Source organism: Hydra vulgaris, chromosome 03 (genome assembly GCF_038396675.1).
Source record: "Hydra vulgaris chromosome 03, alternate assembly HydraT2T_AEP".
Classification (NCBI taxonomy): domain Eukaryota; kingdom Metazoa; phylum Cnidaria; class Hydrozoa; order Anthoathecata; family Hydridae; genus Hydra; species Hydra vulgaris.
This window is the reverse complement of record NC_088922.1, coordinates 69772501-69792406: the sequence shown is the minus strand read 5'-3', so window position 1 is coordinate 69792406 and position 19906 is coordinate 69772501. Positions and strand designations below refer to the sequence as shown.

The following is a 19906-nucleotide window of genomic DNA, read 5'->3' as shown; positions in this document are numbered from 1 at the left end:
AAAACTTTAAAACTTATTGGAGCCTAACATAAATTCAAAATATTATTATTGAAAACATTATTTAAAATAATATTATTGTAGACATTTTTTATTTGTACAACTTTATTTTTTTTTGTTTTTAAAACATACGATTAAAACCCTCAACATCTTCTTGATACAAAAATGGGCAGGAATCAGAAATGGCTGAAGATGAATACTCAATATAATCATTATCATCACTGAGTGAAATATGACAATTCCATCCTGTTTCTAATCCTAAACGCTGACAAAATACCTAAATAAATTACAAATATTAAAGTTACAAATATTAAAAAGAAATTTGTTTTTCAAAACAAAATTATTGTAGATTAAATAATAACTAAAAATAATAACGACTTCAAATAAAAATGGCTACAAATAAAAATGACTACTACAAATAAAAATAGCTACTGATGCAAATTGCTACAAAAAATTGGAAATACAAACAATGTTATTAAAAGGCAATTTTAAGTTAACTTTAAAAAAAGATCTATAAGTTATTTCATTGAAAATTATTATGTTATTTAAAAATTGTTGCCATGGTGATCTTTTCTCATCAACTTTTAATAGTTGAACATTGATAAATAAAAAGTAGTGGTTTAATAACATTTAAACTGATAATATAAATTTTGCAATATTTAAAAGTCAAAAGTTAAACCATTTACAACATGTCTTTTAAGAAACATTTATATGAATATGGTTGTTTTGCTCAACATGCTACATACTGGTAGTATTAATTTGTTTTTAATCAACATTTTGTGAACTAGTTAATTTATTTTTTTAATCAACATTTTATGAACTAGTTAAATTATTTTTTTAATCAACATTTTATGAACTAGTTAAATTATTTTTTTAATCAACATTTTATGAACTAGTTAAATTATTTTTTTAATCAACATTTTATGAACTAGTTAAATTATTTTTTTAATCAACATTTTATGAACTAGTTAAATTATTTTTTTAATCAACATTTTATGAACTAATTAAATTATTTTTTTAATCAACATTTTATGAACTAGTTAATTTATTTTTTCAATTTCATATTGATTAATAAGTAGTAAAGTAAGAAAATTAAAAAAATGCACAAAAAACTGGACGGCCACTTGTTGGTCGACGGCTCTGTTGGTCACTTTTACAATCTTTGTGACTCATGAACAATTAAAAAAATAAACACACACAAAAAAATATACATTAAAATGCACATTATATCTGGTTGATATCAAGCAAACCATAATGCATTATTACTATAACTTTTTTTTTAAATCTGCCATTCACTTTGTAATCTAATTAATTATTTTATTCAGAATTTAAAATACACTTTTTTAATATAAATTTATTATACATTTATCTGTATAAAACAAAGTGAAATACTTATTTAAAATGAAAAAATAAAGAACTACTGTTTTTTTGGTTGAAATACTATTTACTTATTTACAAGTAAAATACTTATTTATAAGGTAAAAATAAAGAACTACTGTTTTTTTTATTTTGGATTTTTCAATTCAAAACTTTATTAACTTAATACTTTTCATAACTATAATTTTTATTAATTATAATTTTTTTTAATTAAAATTTTTCAAAAAATTAAAAAAAAAAAAAAAAGGAAAAAAAAAAAAAAAAAAAAAACTAATTTTTTAGAACTAATTTTGCAAAAATATACGATTCTGACTGAAACTATTTTTTCTAAAATGCAAATAACATGTAAATACATTTTTAAATAAAACTTTATTAAAAAAGTTTTTTAAAATTTACATTAAAGTTGATCTTACCCTACTAAGAAGCTCATTATCATAAGAGAAATGTACAAATCGAATACCAGCAACATTAAGTTGTTCAACTAATGTCAAAACATCCTGCATTTAAAAAAAAAAACATAATGGCAATTATATATAAAACTAATAACAATGCTTCATCCATAATACAGGAACAAATGCTCCATCCATACTATACAAATAATATTAAACTCAAATAATCTATAACCATGTTTACTACAAACCTCTTTCAATAGATGAGTCAAGGTTACCATGCCAAGAAATATCTGTTTGTCAAGTTGACTAAATGTAAAATTATATATATATATATATATATATATATATATATATATATATATATATATATATATATATATATATATATGTATATATACTTATATATATATATATATATGTATATATACTTATATATATATATATATGTATATATACTTATATATATATATATATATATGTATATATACTTATATATATATATATATATATATATATATATATATATATATATATATATATATATATATATATATATATATATATATATATATATATATATATATATATATATATATGTATATATATATATATATATATATATATATATATATATATATATATATATATATATATATATATATATATATATATATATATATATATATATATATGTATGTATATATATATATATATATAAATATAAATATATATATAAATATATATATATATATATATAAAGAGTTTAGTATAATACAAATTTAGCAATAAGTATGAATTTAATTTATTTACTAGCAGTTTAGATTAATTTGTTCCAGTAATACATTGCAGTAATTAGTTCCAGTAAGATGTTATAAAATTTTTTTTTATTAACATAATCCAGGGATTTTTTTTTACTAATACAAATTAGTAATTTGCTCTGCTGATTTGTACCGGCGGTATGTCCTAGTAATTTGCTATAGTGACATGTTCTAGACTATGCCCCGGTAACTTGTTCCAGTGAAATATATTCCACTGTTGCAGTAATTTGCTCTAGTAATATGTTCACTGACCATCATCATGTTCATTTAATACTGCACATAAATGGTATCCCTGTTAGTGATTTTAATGTGCATTGTCAACGCCGCATAAAAAGCCCTTGGTAGTAGCATACTTGGCATATACTTATAAATAAGTTAATTTGTCATCAGATTCTATGATTACACTTTTTTACATTTTTCTTCTTCCCAAGAATGCATTCTTTTCCATATTGTTTCTAATCAAATCAACGAAGTTATTTCTCAAAATTTCTCAACCAATATTGTTATAATTGGTGACTTTAATATCAAAATTCATTGCACATTTTCAACCTCAGGGATGTCTGGAATTCATGCCTTGACTTGATGGCCTTTGATAATTTACTAGAAACTGTATCTTCTTTATAATATTCTAAATTCAAGCATGAAAGCACTTTTTTCCTATCCAATTTCTTCTTCCCCAGACCTTCTTTTTTATGCAGCTACTGTTCCCAATCAATTCTTTTATCTTTTCTACAAAAACATCTTTTCAGAAAACAATATCTTTTATCATTAAAAGAAACCAATGCAAAAAGATACTGTCTAATGCTAAAAGTAATAATTCTAATGCAAGAAGTCTAATGAAAAAAGATACTGTTGCTAAGATACTGTCTAATGCTAAAGGTCTTCTCAACTTACTAAATCTTATATTTTATGTCAAAAAGTTTAAGAAATGTTTGAAAAACCTTTAGCAATATCATTAATAAAGGCAAGTCAAACATTCTCTAATATATGAGTCAGATCTTGATACCTCTCTCAAGGATAGAGAATTCTTTGTAAAAAAAATTTCCTCTAATTTATTTCTTGAATCTAATGACCACTCTGTTCCTGTCACCTCAAAGAAAGGTAATTCACTGTTGACATCTGAATCATTTCAATTAAAAAATGGCATTTGTTGTTTCAAGTTGTAAATAATCTGGAATTCTGACCCCTCAAACTATGACCTGATCCCTCAAACTATGATCTGATCAGTCTTATTACTTTTATTTGCAAAGTTTTTGAATCCATAATTACCAAACTTTGAAAATCTAACCTGAAGTCTAACAACTTACTCTTTGACAATTAAAGGAATCCACAAGTGCTGAGATAAATTGTTTTCATATATTAAACAAACCTTAGAAAATAAGTTTAGAGTTAAATATTTATATTAATATAATATATATATAATATATATATATACTTTCTAAAAAGAAATGCAGTGAACTTATTACACTAAAATGCAGGGAAAATTTTTTATTATAATCACAAATTCAAAAAAGGAAAACCCAAGCACATGTGTAAATTAAATTGTTTATAAAAACTCTACAGTGAATACGCCATTCATTAAATAAACCAGATACTTTTATAACAAAACAAAAAAGCAGAACTATAAGCCAGAAACGAAAATAAGAAGTTACTAAAAAGCTGAAAAGTTTTTGTTAATATTTGTTCATATCTTGATAAATATTTGGTTTTGGTAAGTTTATTTAACTTATTTTCTAAGGTTTATTCAAGATACAAAAACAATTTGTGTCAGCACTTGGGAACCCATTTAACGGTTTTCAACACTCACCTTTTACATCAGGTCATTGGATGACTCTGACAATTTATGTCTGCATTTAGATATCAATTCCAATTGAACATTCTTGGTTTGCACACGTAATTATTTCAATTTTTTTTGTAGGCAAAGCATAAAGTGGGCAAAAAAATATAAGGCACAATCAGTTTTTATTTAAGTTTTTTCTTTTTAACTTATTAATTTACTTGTATTTTCCAAAAACTGTGAAAATAAACATCAAGAAGTACTACTATTAAAAAAAACTTATTTAGTATTTTTTGGAATGTTTTGTGGGAAAAAAGTAAAATTTTGCTAAGTTTACTAAAATTATTTTTACATATGTAACACATAAAATATTTATTAATTGAACAAAATTGATTAACTTATAGCAACATGCACATTGTAAAACAATATTGGACAATTTTTCAATAAAACTTAGTTATGGATAAGACAAATAATGGTAAGACCTACAGAGAAGTTACTAAGCAGACTAGAGTCATTTTTGGAACAGTCTGCAATTATGAAAAAGCATAATTTAATTGGAACTACAACTGATACTGCTGCAAGAGGCCCTAACAAAAAACTGCTGCCAATGATTAAAACATTATTTTAGTCAAACCTTAATTCCATTAAGCATTTGTGGTACCTTCTAGACTGCAAAATTGGAGATCGAGCTTACAAAAAACAAAATAATCTAAAAGCAGCCAGAATCTAAGCATGGGAGAAAACTCCTCTGGAAGAAACAAAACTTCTGGTGGAATTGATGCCTTAATGTCTGCAAGCAGGTTTTATATATATATATATACATGTATATATATTTGTATATCCATATATATACAGCGTGGAAAATAACGGCTGGTCAATGGTCAAAGACCGCCTGAAATGATTAAAATTGCTATTTTGACATCCAAAAATGAATTCTTAGCAGTCATGGTTGACCAGTTGAAAAAAAATTAGAGTTTTGAACAACAAGGTTTGACAAATAATCAAGATATAATTTGGAAAATGCATTTACTAAAACTTTATAAAATCATTTAAGTTTTCAAGAAGCTTTCAAAATAGTTCTATTGTTTACGATATGCTACTTTATCTACTATATCTACAACTATATCTAAATACTATATATTCATTTTTTTGCTACATTAATTTAGATTGCTTTTATGTTACTTGTGGTAAAAATCTTTCATGAATGAATAAATTTCTCTTTTTATTATTATATTAATAAAGTACTTAATACATCATTTTAATAATATATAATAATTTTTGTATTTAAGAACTTTTTTTTTAACTGTACATTTAACTTTGTTTTTCTTCCCTTTAAATCTTTGTATTTATTTTCTCGTAGATTTTTGCCGCAAATTGCTTTTATAGTAGTGTTTCATAAAACGATTGTCTTCCTAATATTAAATAACGTAACAAGCGTTAACAACATTGTTAATTAAGGGTAATTCCACATCAAATCACCCAGTCCATTGAACCACGTGTCTTCTTTTTGTGTTATATTTTGACACATTATTTCTAACTATAAAAAAATATTGCATGCAAAACTCCAGCTAAAAATGTTGAGCGGTTGACAAGATACTGCAATTTTAATATTGACCTGGTTTCCCAAAATGACCCAGTTTTCATAACATTCTGAAAAAAGCAGGAAATAAAAATGACAAAACTATAAAAATAAACATATATAATGTTTTTTTGACGCTGAATTCAATAAATGCACTTAAAATGCTGAAATATTAAAGGAACATGCTTAAAAGTTAATAAACCAACTAGTTTCTATAAACCAACTTTGGGGCCCAATATCTCAAAACACCCCCGTCAAATTTTTTTTTTGCTGTTAATATTTTCAGCTGCTTATAATCTTACTAGGCAAAAAAAATATAACCGGAAAAACAACTGAAACATATAAAACTTTAATTTCAAAGATGTGTTACTTTTTCAAGAAATTCCCAAACAATATTTGTAAATAAAATGAAAATAAGTTAATCGTAATTTAAAAAGTTACTTGAATAAACAAGATTTTCAAAGGTATCGAAGATGTAAGTTATTTTGACTGTGTTTGTAATAGTTCACAATATTGTTCCCATTTTACTTGTACTTTTTCTATTTCAGCATTTTCAAACAAATAGTTTCTACCGGAACTAGAGCAAGCTTGTGGAACGGATAGTTTTTTCAATATGTTGGTGTTGGGAATAAAACAGTAGTCGTCCCTTTCAGGCCAGTTAAAATAGATTGATGGACCTTTTGGGTGAAGAAATTTAACTTTAGCATCAACTTCTTCTAGGTTGGTTTCAGTTACAATGCCAATCCACCACTTATCATCATAGACTATAGCTACATAACCTCCTAAAGTAACAGTATCAATTTGAAATATATCTTGTTTCTTTTTAAGATTGTGGATTATTGTATAATTAGTATCCGTACTACACCTCTTTGCCCCAACCCTGTTATCTCCAAGATGAATAAATTGATGAAAGCTACGAGTACCAGGTAGAGTTATTAAACCAGTGTACCTTTCTTTTTGCTCTTCACGTTGCAATTGTAAGTCCAATCCCTTTATGTAAATGAAGTTAACAACCTTGATTTTCTCAATGCAAAATTCATACATAGCTTTTGAAGTGAGAATTTGGTTTCTGTATGGTCGTTTTAAACTTTTTTGTGCTGTTAATCTTTTTACAGTACCACCAATCCCATCGCATGGTGACTTTCCGTGGGACGTGGCAAAAAAGTTCCATTCAACTTTAAGGGCAAATTCGCTCTCTAGTTGACATAGATTGTAAAAGCTTTTACAATTTTTGTACTGTCCTGCGCAACCATCAGTGAATAAATGTAATATGGACATATTGAAAAATTTTATTTTTAATATTGGTATGATTAGTTGAAATATTTTGTACACATCATGTTTAATGTCGTCTGATATAAAACAGTAAGAAATATGTTTCAGTACACCTTTATCATCTTTATAGTATATCACTAATGGATGTAAAGAACATTGTTGGGTGTTCCAATGATAGCTTTGTATTTCATCTTGGACTACAAAAGCATAATTTTCAGCAAAGTCGCCAATAATGATAATGTTTGATTGATCCATATTTTTTTTAGTTGGTTAAGGTACTGTGATTAAGAGCGAGCAATAAAAGAATGAGCTTGTAGCTTTTCAAAGCAAGATACTAATAGTTCAACAAATGTTGGAACATCTGCTGTTAAACTCAATAGTGTTGCACGATCAGTAGTTTGCCATTGCTTGTAGTGTATCTCAAAATCATCTTCGTATTCTCCAAAAATCTCATACAAATATTTGGTAAAGGGTTCTTTACCAGGACCATTATCACACAGTGAAAGCATGCATTCTTTGTTTTCTACTGAACAAACGGTTTTCGAAAGTAAATCCTTATACTTTAGTCCAATATTTAAGGCATCTACTAGCAATTTAGCATTTTAGTGATAAGAACAAACACAAATAGAATGTATACTGTTTGCACCTGGCAAAATGCACCACTTTGGTCTAAGTGAAGCAAACTTTGAGTAACTTATTTGTATTTCTGGATTATTTTCTTTGTATAATACATATAGTTCCTTTAAATTACACAAAAGCAGTTTTTTTTGTTTATGAACATTCTTTTGAATGCTAGCATAATCTTTTTTTCCAGGCATTTTTTTCTACATAAATCACTCGAGTCAAGACTTTACCTTTATACAATGGAGAGATAGCTAACAATCCTTTTTTATTAAAAATTTGTCTAGCCATTTTTGCTTGGTATTCTGTAACTGCAAAGTTATTTTGTACTTCTAACGTTGACCTACTTGGGGGTGCCAGTGTTAAAAGTTGAACAATAGTCCTTTTGTCAGAACATAGAATTTTTTCTTATATCAAGCTCATAATTTCATTAAAGTTTTCAGCCTTCTTTTTCATGTTATTTGTTTCATAACACAGTTTTGAGGGAACATTGAAATTGACTTTCAGATTTTCTAGTAACGTTACTTACCATTTCATTGATGCGCGCAACTTTTTGCTTTCCTTCTGAGAGTATATGTTTTGATGACTTTGAATGAGATTTTAGAGGAGGTATATTAAAATTTTCAAGTTCTTCATTGATCTCTTGTCTTTTTGATTTGAATGATGATATTAGAAAATCCTCATCTTGTTTACCCTAACTTTGCTTCTCTTTCTTAAGATCTGCTTGTCTGGCAATCTTTTGCTTACAAGGTTTGCAAAGTTTCTTTCCAGGAGCAATATTTAAACTACTTCATCATGATTTGCGATTCATATATTGTAACTACTTTGAGATTTTCTAAAAGTAATTGAATTGTATAAAGCTTATCTCCACAATTGTTTAAAACATTGTTTATGTTTTGGAAAACACAAATTAAAAAAATATATATATTCAAATATTTAAATTCTACTTCTACTTACTTGTGATTTTCTTTGTATGTTTATGGAATGGATCACAGCATGCTTTCTGCCATATAGGATACATTTTCAAATATTTTGTAGTATGTCTTTCACATAACATTATTAAGTTTGATAGTTCAATGTTACAGCGTAATGATATAGTTATTTTTTCTTCATTGCTTAAAGTTTCAATAACATCTTGTTGGCCTTTGCATGCATCTGATGTCATTAAGCCAATAGAATGCATCTTATAATTAATAACTTAGTATGAATGTATTTCCTAAAAAAAAGAGAAATCTTCTTTCCTACTTAATTTTAAGTTCAAAAGAAAAAAATTTTTAATATAGAAATAATTCAAACCTTTTCAGAATCTCTGTTGTATACTTTTTTACACTGATAGATATTGTTAATTTTCTTTAAAGATATATTTATATATATATACAATCTATATATATATCAAATTGTTAATTTGTTAAAGTTTGAATAAAATTTCACCAATAAATGCTGTTCTATAACTGAACTTTTTATAAACTAATTATTATAAACTTATACAAAATATAGTTGTCAAATTTTTTTAAACAAATGCACATCAATATCACACTTAATCGATTTTTATATAAAAACAATTGTTTTTATATAAAAACTGATTAAAATGTTTTTTTCAGTTATTAAGATCAAATAACTAAGTTATCATATAATTAAGACTTCCTTAAATATAACAAAGTTGTTTTTGTTTTTTTAAGGAGTCTATAAATCAAATTTAATATTTTACAGAACTCTATTTGCAAGTTTTTTAAAATAATTTATTGAAAATTTGATATATCTTTGAAATTAAAGTTCCATATGTTTCAGTTGTTTTTCCAGTTAGATTTTTTGTGCCTAGTAAGATTATAAGCAGCTGAAAATAATAACAGCAAAAAAAAAAAAAAAAATTAAACGGGGGGTGTTTTGAGATATTGGGCCCCAAAGTTGGTTTATAGAAACTAGTTGTTTTAATTACCTTTTAAGCATGTTCCTTTTATATTTCAGCATTTTAAGTACGTTTATTGAATTCAGCGTCAAAAAAACATTATATATGTTTATTTTCATAGTTTTGTCATTTTTATTTCCTGCTTTTTTAAGAAAAATGTTTTTTCAGAATGTTATGAAAACCAGATCATTTTGGGAAACCAGGTCAATATTAAAATTGCAGTATCTTGTCAACTGCTCAACATTTTTAGCTGAAATTTTATGTGTCAACTTTTCTTTTTAAGATGCAACAGCCAAAGAATTTTTTAAAAAAATTTGAGGACCCATGGTTCAAAATTTCCTATGGGTGATTTGATGCGAAATTACCCTTAATTAACATTAGCAGTTTTTAAAATGATTTTAATGAGCAGAGACATTAACATTAGCAGTTTTTAAAATGATTTTAATGAGCAGAGACATAAGTTGTGCAATTATTTTTCTTTAACATGACTTTAAAGATTAAAATTCTTATTTTGTTATTATTTGAAATTGTTTTACTTAATTAAGAACATTTTCTCTTCCGACTGTACTTTTTTTTAATTCATAAGTGAAATCATTGCAATGAAAAAATTATTTTAAATAAACTTAAAATAGAGCGTTCGCAGATTTTTTTTTATTAATGAAAAAATCAGAAAGAATCAAAGCATATACTTGAAAATATATTTTTAGTAAAAACGTTTTTTATGTAACATAAATAATTTTTATAATAGCATTTCACAAACCAATTTTCACTTTTAGTATTAAGTATTCAGTTTAAACTTTTTAAATATTTTATAAAAAATGATGTATCTTAAGAAAAAAAAATTCAAAACTAAATTACTTGGATGGTATCAAACTTTCTTTTTTAATTGAATGTAAATCTGTGCGAGCATTATTTTAAACTAGGTAATTTGAATGTTAGTTATTTGCGTTTCCATTTAAAAAACATTGATTTTATTTAAAATTATCGTTTTAAAAAGAAAAAAATTTGAAAATTTTCAAATTCGTTAAATCTCAAGCATTATTCGTTATTTTTGTGTAAAACTCATAAAAAACTATTACTAAGATAAAAGCTTAAACGAAGAATTTTTTTTTTGAACATCCAAAAAAAACAATTGACCATCAATTCCATGTGTTAGCTGGTCAAATTAACTGCTCACCTCTACTCTAATTTCTTATTTTCCACGCTGTGAGTGTGTGTGTGTATATATATATATATATAGATATATATATATATATATATATATATATATATATATATATATTCACACACACACACACACACACACACACACACACACACACACACACACACACACACACACACACACACACAGGGCTCGAAATAAGCGCCGGGCATCAGAAATTATCCGGCACTTGTCTGGTAAAAAACAACTTTTATCGGTCATTTTCTCCAACACATATTTAATATGCATTTATTTTCTTATTATTTTAGTTGCTCCAAAAGTTATTAATAAATTCAGTATTGTATAAACTTTATTTTTTGCACTTTTTATTTTTTATACAAAACAAAAATCAAAGTTGAAAACATGGCTAAGTTAATAAAATACGTCACTTTTTTTCAGTTGAATCTTTTTTAGAAGACGCCAAAGCATTACATTTTTTGAATTCAGTAGCCTGGTTTTTATCGTTTATATTAAAATGTTGCAATTAGTTATTAATTTAAATTTATAGTTTAGTATTTATTTAATTTTTTGTCCAATGGTTTTTACAAATTTCAAACAAATATTTTAGCTTTTAAAACCCTTTTTAATTTATTTTATAAAAATTTTATCGCAATAGTAATTTTAATGCTTATAGTAACCAGTACTTTTTATTACACTATTAAATTTGATTTGTTACACAACGTTTGTTTTCGCGCCAAAAATTTTCGCTACTAAAAGTGTTTATAAAACACTTTTTGTTGGATAATTTATCTTAAAAATTTTCTTTTTCTTTTTAGCCCAATTTTCACCATGACCAACAAACAAAATCAATACCGTCAAAAAACTTGACAAGTCAAAATACAAAAAAATACAACCTAAGGTCATCAACCTATCTACCAAACACTTGACATCTTCTCAAATATTTCTTCTCACCAAAAAGGTCCAAAATTTAGCCCAGCCACAAATGGTAATTTCTTACATATCAACTCAGATATTAAAATTTTTACTAGGAAACTTATACTAAAAGAAAAATTTTATGGTACCACAAGTAACGATATTTGTATAAATAAAAATAAATCTAATTATTGTACCAAAACCAATCTGCCAGAATTAAACAAAATTATTTCACAAATTGAATAAACTAAACCTATTAAAGTACAAAATGTTGATAACATTACAAAACAAGAGCAGCAATTAAAGAATTACAAGAAATGACATAGTCACTAAAAAAAGCTGACAAAGGTAATACTTTAGTTGTAATGGATTCGACATATACTAATAAACTTGTTTATCAAGACCATCTTTTTTCTGTTAATACATATGAAAAAATAAGTTCTGAATCTGATTAAAAAGTTTTTAGCAATCTTATTAAATTGATAAACAAACATAAATACCTTACGACAAATGAGATAAAATATATCACAAACTTTAAATGGAAATTTAGTAATTTCTATGTAATTCCTAAAATTCACAAATGTCAAGAAATCATTAATAAGGTAAAAGAGTCTGACTCTTTTTTTATTGAAATAAAACTGCCAAAGGATCTTAAAGGTAGACCAATTATTGCCGGAATAAATTCGCCAATATCTCATTTGAGCCAGTTTTTACATTTAATTTTATCACCAATTGTAAAGAAACACAAATCTTTCATTAAAGATGACTGAGATTTCCTCACAAAAATTCCAAGAGTTAACCTTTACACAACCATTCTGCATCTTGGTTTAGAAGCCCTAAAGTTCTAGATATTTAAATATAAAAAATTGATAGATAAAAGATTAACACCTATATTCATAATTAAGTCAGCATCTTTTATTTTAAATAACAATAATTTCATATTTAATAAACAATTATTTCACCAAACTGGTACAGCCATGGGTACAGATTTCACACCATACTATGCTTGTCTCACTATTGGGTTTCTAGAAGAGATTATGCTTTTTCCAATAATCTAATCAGTATTTTTTAAACCGTGAATAAAGATGATATAAAGAAATTTAATTTTGGATATATTAATGATGGTTTTATAATCTGGCCAAAACATCTTGACACCAGAAATTTTAAAATTTCTCTTACTGAATTAAATGATTCAATTAGTTTTACAACCAATTTTGGCAAAGATTTTTCTAAAAATGATAACACCTACAGTGTAATTAACTTTTTAGACATCGCAATTACTCTCGAAAATTACAAAAAAATTCAAACAGACATTTATTATAAAGAAACACTCTTGACTACTTAAACTATAACAGTCATCATCCATTTCACATCAAAAAGAATATTCTTTATAATTTAGCTAAAAGAATAGTTGTTTTTACATCTAATTACAAAATTGAAAAACTTCGTCTAGCAGAATTAAGGTCATGGTTGAAAGATTGAGAATATCCTGATGTAATTATAGATAAAGCATTCCATAATGCAGAACTACAAGGACCACCACCACAAAAGAAGCCATACTTACATAGCAATCTCAATTGTCAACCTTTAATCTCAGAAGCTAACCTTTTACTCAAAGTATTTCATAATGACAGAGTCAAAAATGTTTTTTCTAATATTCATCCGGTATTGCTTTTAAAAAACTTCCTAACTTACTAAGACTTACTTCTTCAAAAGTTGGAACAAATAATAAGAAGATTGGCATATTTAAATGCAAAGACATTTGGTGTAAAATATGCAGACTCTACCATCAAGAAGTAGATGAGTTTGAAACATCTAATGGTACTATCTGGAAAAAAAAAATCACATCACATGCAATGGCAAAAATGTAATTTATTACCTTAAATATTTGGCATGCAAAAAACAAGCCACATATACTGGCAAAACTAACTATTTAAGATTACGAACAAATAGTTGCAAAACTGGCGTATCAACTAATAGATTTGACAACCATATTTATAGCTGTCAACGTTCCCACAAAAATGTAATTGAACCTTTTTTTCAACTTTTTATTTTCCTTGAGCTTAACAATGAAAGTCTTTTGTTATCATACGAAAAGTATCTGCACAAACAAAAATAAGATACTTTTAATTGATACATCCTGTGTATTATTGGAATTTAATCCATCATAATAGTTACTCTTAGCAACAATATGCAATTAAAATTATTTTTACTTGGTATACAAAAATCTTGCTACAATACCAAAACAGCACTAATGACGATTTTTTGAAAGGCCTCTAATGCTTAAAGTTTATTTAATTAATTATATAAAAATACTTTGTATTATTGTCTTTTTTTGTAATTAAAAAATATTTTTAATAAAAAATATTTTGAAAAAAAAAAAGATTTACTTTTGTTTACTGGTTTGATTATCGTGTGCTTTATATTGGTTAAATATCATATTTCAAGTTATATGTATATGTATATATATATATATATATATATATATATATATATATATATATATATATATGTATATATATATATATATATATATATATATATATATATATATATATATATATATATAGGGGTTATTCTAAGAAAATAATTTGAGTGGCGGTACTCCCTGTGTTTGCGCCTTTCCGTAAGGTAATTTACTGTTTTTTCATGATTAAAACATATATATATATATAAATATAAATTAATAAAAACACTTATTTAATTCTTTCTTCAACAACTTGTTTCTCCATCAGTAGGTTCATCAGGAAGGCTAACTGATGAACCTACTGATGGAGAAACAAGTAGTTAAAGGAAAAAAAGAAAAGAAAAAATAGATAAGTGTTTTTACTAATTTATTTATTATTGCTCTATTTTTTGAGAACATTGAGCAATCTATTTGCAGAATATAATAACATAATGAATAGCTTCCTCCACTGTAGTTGTACACTCTGAAGCATTGAAGTGATGAATTAAATATTAGAAATTTTTTTTGTGCATATTTACATAAGAAATAAAAAATTAAAATGTACCATGTAGAACTGTTAAAAACAGGCTTCTTAAGTAAATCCCCGCAGCATAGATCTTCCTGAACATTTTTATTCTAAATTACAACAATCAATAAAATAATTGAACAACTTATGATGCACGACAAAACTTTTGTTTAAAAATCTTTTTATTGTAAACATATTGACTAGACTAAAAGTTAAGGGTACTTATATAAACATAATATGTGTCTGTGAACACACATACATACATACTTATATACACACATGTTTATTTTGAATATTTTAGTAACTTTTAATTGTTAAAACAATAAAATAGTTGCAATAAATTGAATTGAATTGGTTTTTAAATAATACAAAAATTATGACTAAACAGCAGTCTCCTTAAGAAACTTGTGTGGTTTTTTGTTTTGTATGGCCAAGCACGAGTATTTTATTTTAGACAAATTGGTCACAGCCGTTTGCATGTTTCAATAACAAAGAAAGCTAACAAAAACTAACAAAATAGGAAATTAAAATAAAATTAAATGGAAAACACACAAAAAAAATTAATAATTTAAATAATTTGTTTATTGTTTTTATTTCTATGCATGCATTACTTAGACATTTTCATATAGGGACAATATATACTTGTTACATTAAAATTATACAAATATATTTTACTAACAGATAGCAATTTATATTTTCGCTTTCCTCTTTAAAAAACAACAAAAAAAAAAAAAAAAAAAATTTGGGAAAATTATTCTTTTTAATGACGACTTAAAACTTTTTTTGGCTTTGTCTTATTCAATTTTGTTGCTGAAAATAAAGAGACAAAAATAAAAACAGTAAACAGATTATTTAAATAATTAGTTTTTTTTATTTAAATTTATTTAAGTTTCCTATTTTGTTAGTTTTGCTCTAACGGTACATAAATATGCACAACATCAAAACAACCTCATGCAAAAATAGTCTCAAACATATTGTGGCAATACTTTTTTTGAACTGTCTAAATTAAATGTCTTTGTTTGATCTCAACTTTTATATTTTATATATACGACAATACATAATGGTTACATACATAATTGCTGTTTCTGTGGGAAAATATGTTTGTTTTTAGAACATTTCATAACTAGCTTTAGAACCAGAAGATAATATAAATCCTATGTATAGATGTTAAATACATCATAGGTAATTTGAAGTATGGCTGGGTTAGCTGGATATGGTTCAATATAAATGGTTTCTAGTAATATGACTAAAATATATAGATACGGTTGCATACATATTTGGTGTTTCCACCGAAGAATGTGTTTGTTTCTGAAACATGTCTGAGCTGGCTTTTAGAACCAGAAGATAATCTAAATCCTATGTATGGATGTTAAATCCATCATAGGTAATTTGATGTATGGCTGGGTTAGCTAGATATGGTTTGGCGATAAAATAATTTTAAGCTGGTTTATTGTATTACTTAACTGGATATATTATTGTATTGGAACATTCAATACTTACTTTGACAACAATTGGTATGTGAATATGTATGTAAATGAGTGTATGCATATATGTGTATATATATATAAAAAAATTATTTTTAGATTTTTTATACATATATAATTTTTCTTTTCCTTGCCCAACATAGCTTTTGATGCTTGATGTTGTAGTGGTTTCATTTACTGTTTTTGTCGTTGTTACTATATTTTATTTAAAACCTATTTTTTTGATTGGTTAGCAACATTTGATCTAGGCATCTAGGGCTGCGTTAAGCTTTGTATAGTTTTGTTGTTTTTATAAATTTATATATACTTCTATATCTTATAGGTTTGAATTTATTTATCCAATAAGTACTAATTTTATCAACTTGTAGTATTTATAATAAAGTTTTATCTCACAGCATTTATCACATTTATACAACAGCATTTATCACATTGGTAGTATAGTTGAGTATTTTGTGGTTTTCTATTAGAATAATTTTTATAAATTTATATTTTGAATGACATTTTAGTTTATTATTTTTTATCATTTTTGTTAAAAAATTTTATTTGTATTTTATTCTCTCTCTTTATATATATATATATATATATATATATATATATATATATATATATATATATATATATATATATATATATATATATATATATATATATATATATATATATATATATTAAATTATTATCAATTTGTTATATTATTTGGTATTGCATTCACATCTCTGACTATCCATATTATCTCTTCAAAAATATTAGTGCTTTACAAATTTTGGTGAAGTTAGGGTATTGGCTGTTTGTAATGAAGTTCTTTCTTTACTGCATACAGCAGTATGGAGTAGGTGTAAATCATGGGGTAAAGCATAATTTAATATTTATCTGACAGGATAAACTCAGTATTGGTGCTAAGCCTCTTTAAAATAATATACGCGATTCTGAGAAGTTTATTACCACCACTACATAAATTGTAATTACACAAAAGCAAAGTTTTTTCTTTATCTTATACCATTATCATTTTATATTTCTTTATTTTAAATATTGATATATCTATGCTTATGTATATTTGTTTCAAAGTAAGTTAAACTTTTGTTTTTAATGAAGATTTATCATTACTTATGTACTCTTTTTTTTGTTTTAGGTATACTTTAAAGATAAATTTACTGTTAACTATGATTTGTGTATAAGTTTTTTCTTCATAAAAAAAATGTGTTTATTTTGAACATCTGTTTGTTTTTCTTTGTTTTTATTACTACATATCCTACTTTATAAAAAGCTTTTTCAATAGTTTGTTTTTAAATTAAAGCCCACAGAGAAATGTGAAACATTTCTCTGTGGGCTTTAACTGCTCAGTCTAGTTCAAGCACTGCAGATTACATGCATCAAATATAACAAAGATATTTATTTCAATTTATACAAGCATATGAATTTTTTGAATCAGACTAGGGTATGCAAAAAGCTTTAAGAGGTTCACAAACATCTCTATGTCTTTTTTAAGAGGTTAACAAATATCTATGTACAGATACAGATTTTTTTTACAACACAATAACTTTCCTTAGTGGTTTTCATCCAGTAAATTTTATCCACTAAAACCTTCAGGAATTCCTGTATTTGTAGAATCGCTCAAAAATGTAATTCAGAATTCATTATGCCTATCATATTTTTTCAACAAAATCAAATTTAAAAAAAGAAAAAGAAAGATGTTTATAAAAAAACAACATATGCATACTTTCCTATTAACATATAACAATAACATAACTACTTTTTATATTTATCAATCAAATGATTGTCTGATCAAAATAAGGACATAGTTGACAATCACCACCTACTTCTAAAATTAAAAGCTTATGAAATAGACAAAATCTACAATTGGATAGAATGTTACTTAAGAGGTTGTTGGCAGAGTATCAGTATTAGTGGTACATACTCAGAATGGATAAAAGTAACTAGGAGTCCCCAGGGTTTAGTTCTTGGCTCAATTTTGTTCTTGATATATATCAGTAATTTCCTGATTTGGTTTCAGCTGTTGTAATCCATACTACTAAGTTATACAAATCACTTTCTGATAGCTTATCATGCAATATTGCTCATCATACAATAACCTTCAAAATAGTATGAACTTTTGCATTTGTTGGTCCTAACTGCATAACTTTACATTTTTTAACATTAAAACTTAGATTCCATAATTTTAATGTCAAAAAAATGTCAAGTTATGCAGTTAGGACCAACAAACACTAATTGTATAAAATTCATTTATACAACTGTTGATACAAATCTCAATATCTCAATTAATCCAGAAAACTCTTTCAACAAAGACACCAAGTCTTTGTCAACTGTAATTTCAATTTTCCTTCTTATGTAAATACTAACACCACAAATAAAATTGTTGGAAATATCAAAAAATGAAAAAAATCATCACAAAATGACAAGAAATTGAAATTTATATATAAATTTTCCTCGTCTTTTTGTACTTCATTTATTTTCCTTGTTCGCCCTCACCTTGATTATTGTAGCTCTTTATACTAACCTAGACTTAAAAAAGATCAATGATTAATTGAAAATGTTCTACGCTAGTAAAGCTATTCTTGGTCTGGTTGGTTTCACTTACAAACAGAGATTACTGAGACTAAATTTAACTAGCATGAACTATTGTTTCTTATGTAATGACATTGTAGAAATAGATTATAACCTTTAATTTTAATCTTATAAATAGATTCACAACCTTTATAAATGTAGTTACAACTTTTTGATGTTCTCATTAAATACCATCTGATATAATATGTTCAATCTGTAGCAGCATTACAAAGAATCTAGATGCTTATTGTGAACAACAAATGTACAAGTACATATAAACAATTAGACCGGTACAAGTACATACAAATAAACATAAGGTTGATAGGTTTATCAGTTATGCCTAATTATTTTATTTGTAAAATCATATCTAATACAGTCCTAAAAAAGATAATATGCTAGACTCCAGAAGACAACTAAAAAAGAAAAGAGAAGAAAAATGAATATTGAAGAAACTGTTCAGTTGGTTGGTTATAGCAATGACTTAAGGATCTTATGTCACTAGGCCTAGTTGCTCTAATGGTAATGCATCTCCAAAGTTTCTTAAAAGTGATTCTGAGTTTAAAATTTCAAAAAAGCAGTTAGGAGAAAGGAAAGATACTAAATCAAATGACTCTGGTTTAACAAACTTCATTTCTCACTCAATGATGATCACCCAATGAACAGTAACTGATGATGAGTCTGCTACTCTAGATTGGTTTATTATTATTGAAAAAAAAAAAAAAGAAGTATTATTTACCAATATTTAAACTTTTAATTTCTTTTTTATGTAGTTAAACCTGAGGATGTTAATTTTTCAATAAACACCATAAAAAGATCAAGAAAGCTAATGGCTAGAAAATAAGACCAAAATTAAAAAATAGTTAAATCAGATTATTTGACACTTCACAAGGATGAAAAACTTTTGAAACAAATCTATGGACAAAAATTTGAGTATCCAAATGTTTTGGTGAGTAGTTTTCCTAAAGTCTTGAAGGAGAATGTCAATGAAACCTATACTGGTGCAGTACTGGTGAGTATGGTACAGAATTTGCTATATGCAATGGAGTTTTAGAAGACTTCTTTTAAAAGGGTT

General features: G+C 25.6%; 1 protein-coding gene across 3 annotated transcripts in view; it reads right to left on the bottom strand.

Moving 5' to 3' along the window:
- Nucleotides 1–19906, bottom strand: part of LOC100199673 (transmembrane protein 94) — a 94278-nt gene that overhangs the window by 24144 nt on the left and 50228 nt on the right. For all 3 annotated transcript variants that reach the window (XR_010637773.1, XM_065794111.1, XM_065794112.1), the window contains exons 21-24: nt 14828–14898; nt 2015–2072; nt 1788–1871; nt 130–274 (exon numbers count right to left, since the gene is read on the bottom strand). Coding sequence is in view for 2 of the 3 variants with exons in the window: in XM_065794111.1 (XP_065650183.1) it covers nt 130–274; nt 1788–1871; nt 2015–2072; nt 14828–14898 (358 nt within the window). In the remaining variant the exon portion in view is untranslated. The remainder of the gene's footprint in view (nt 1–129; nt 275–1787; nt 1872–2014; nt 2073–14827; nt 14899–19906) is intronic.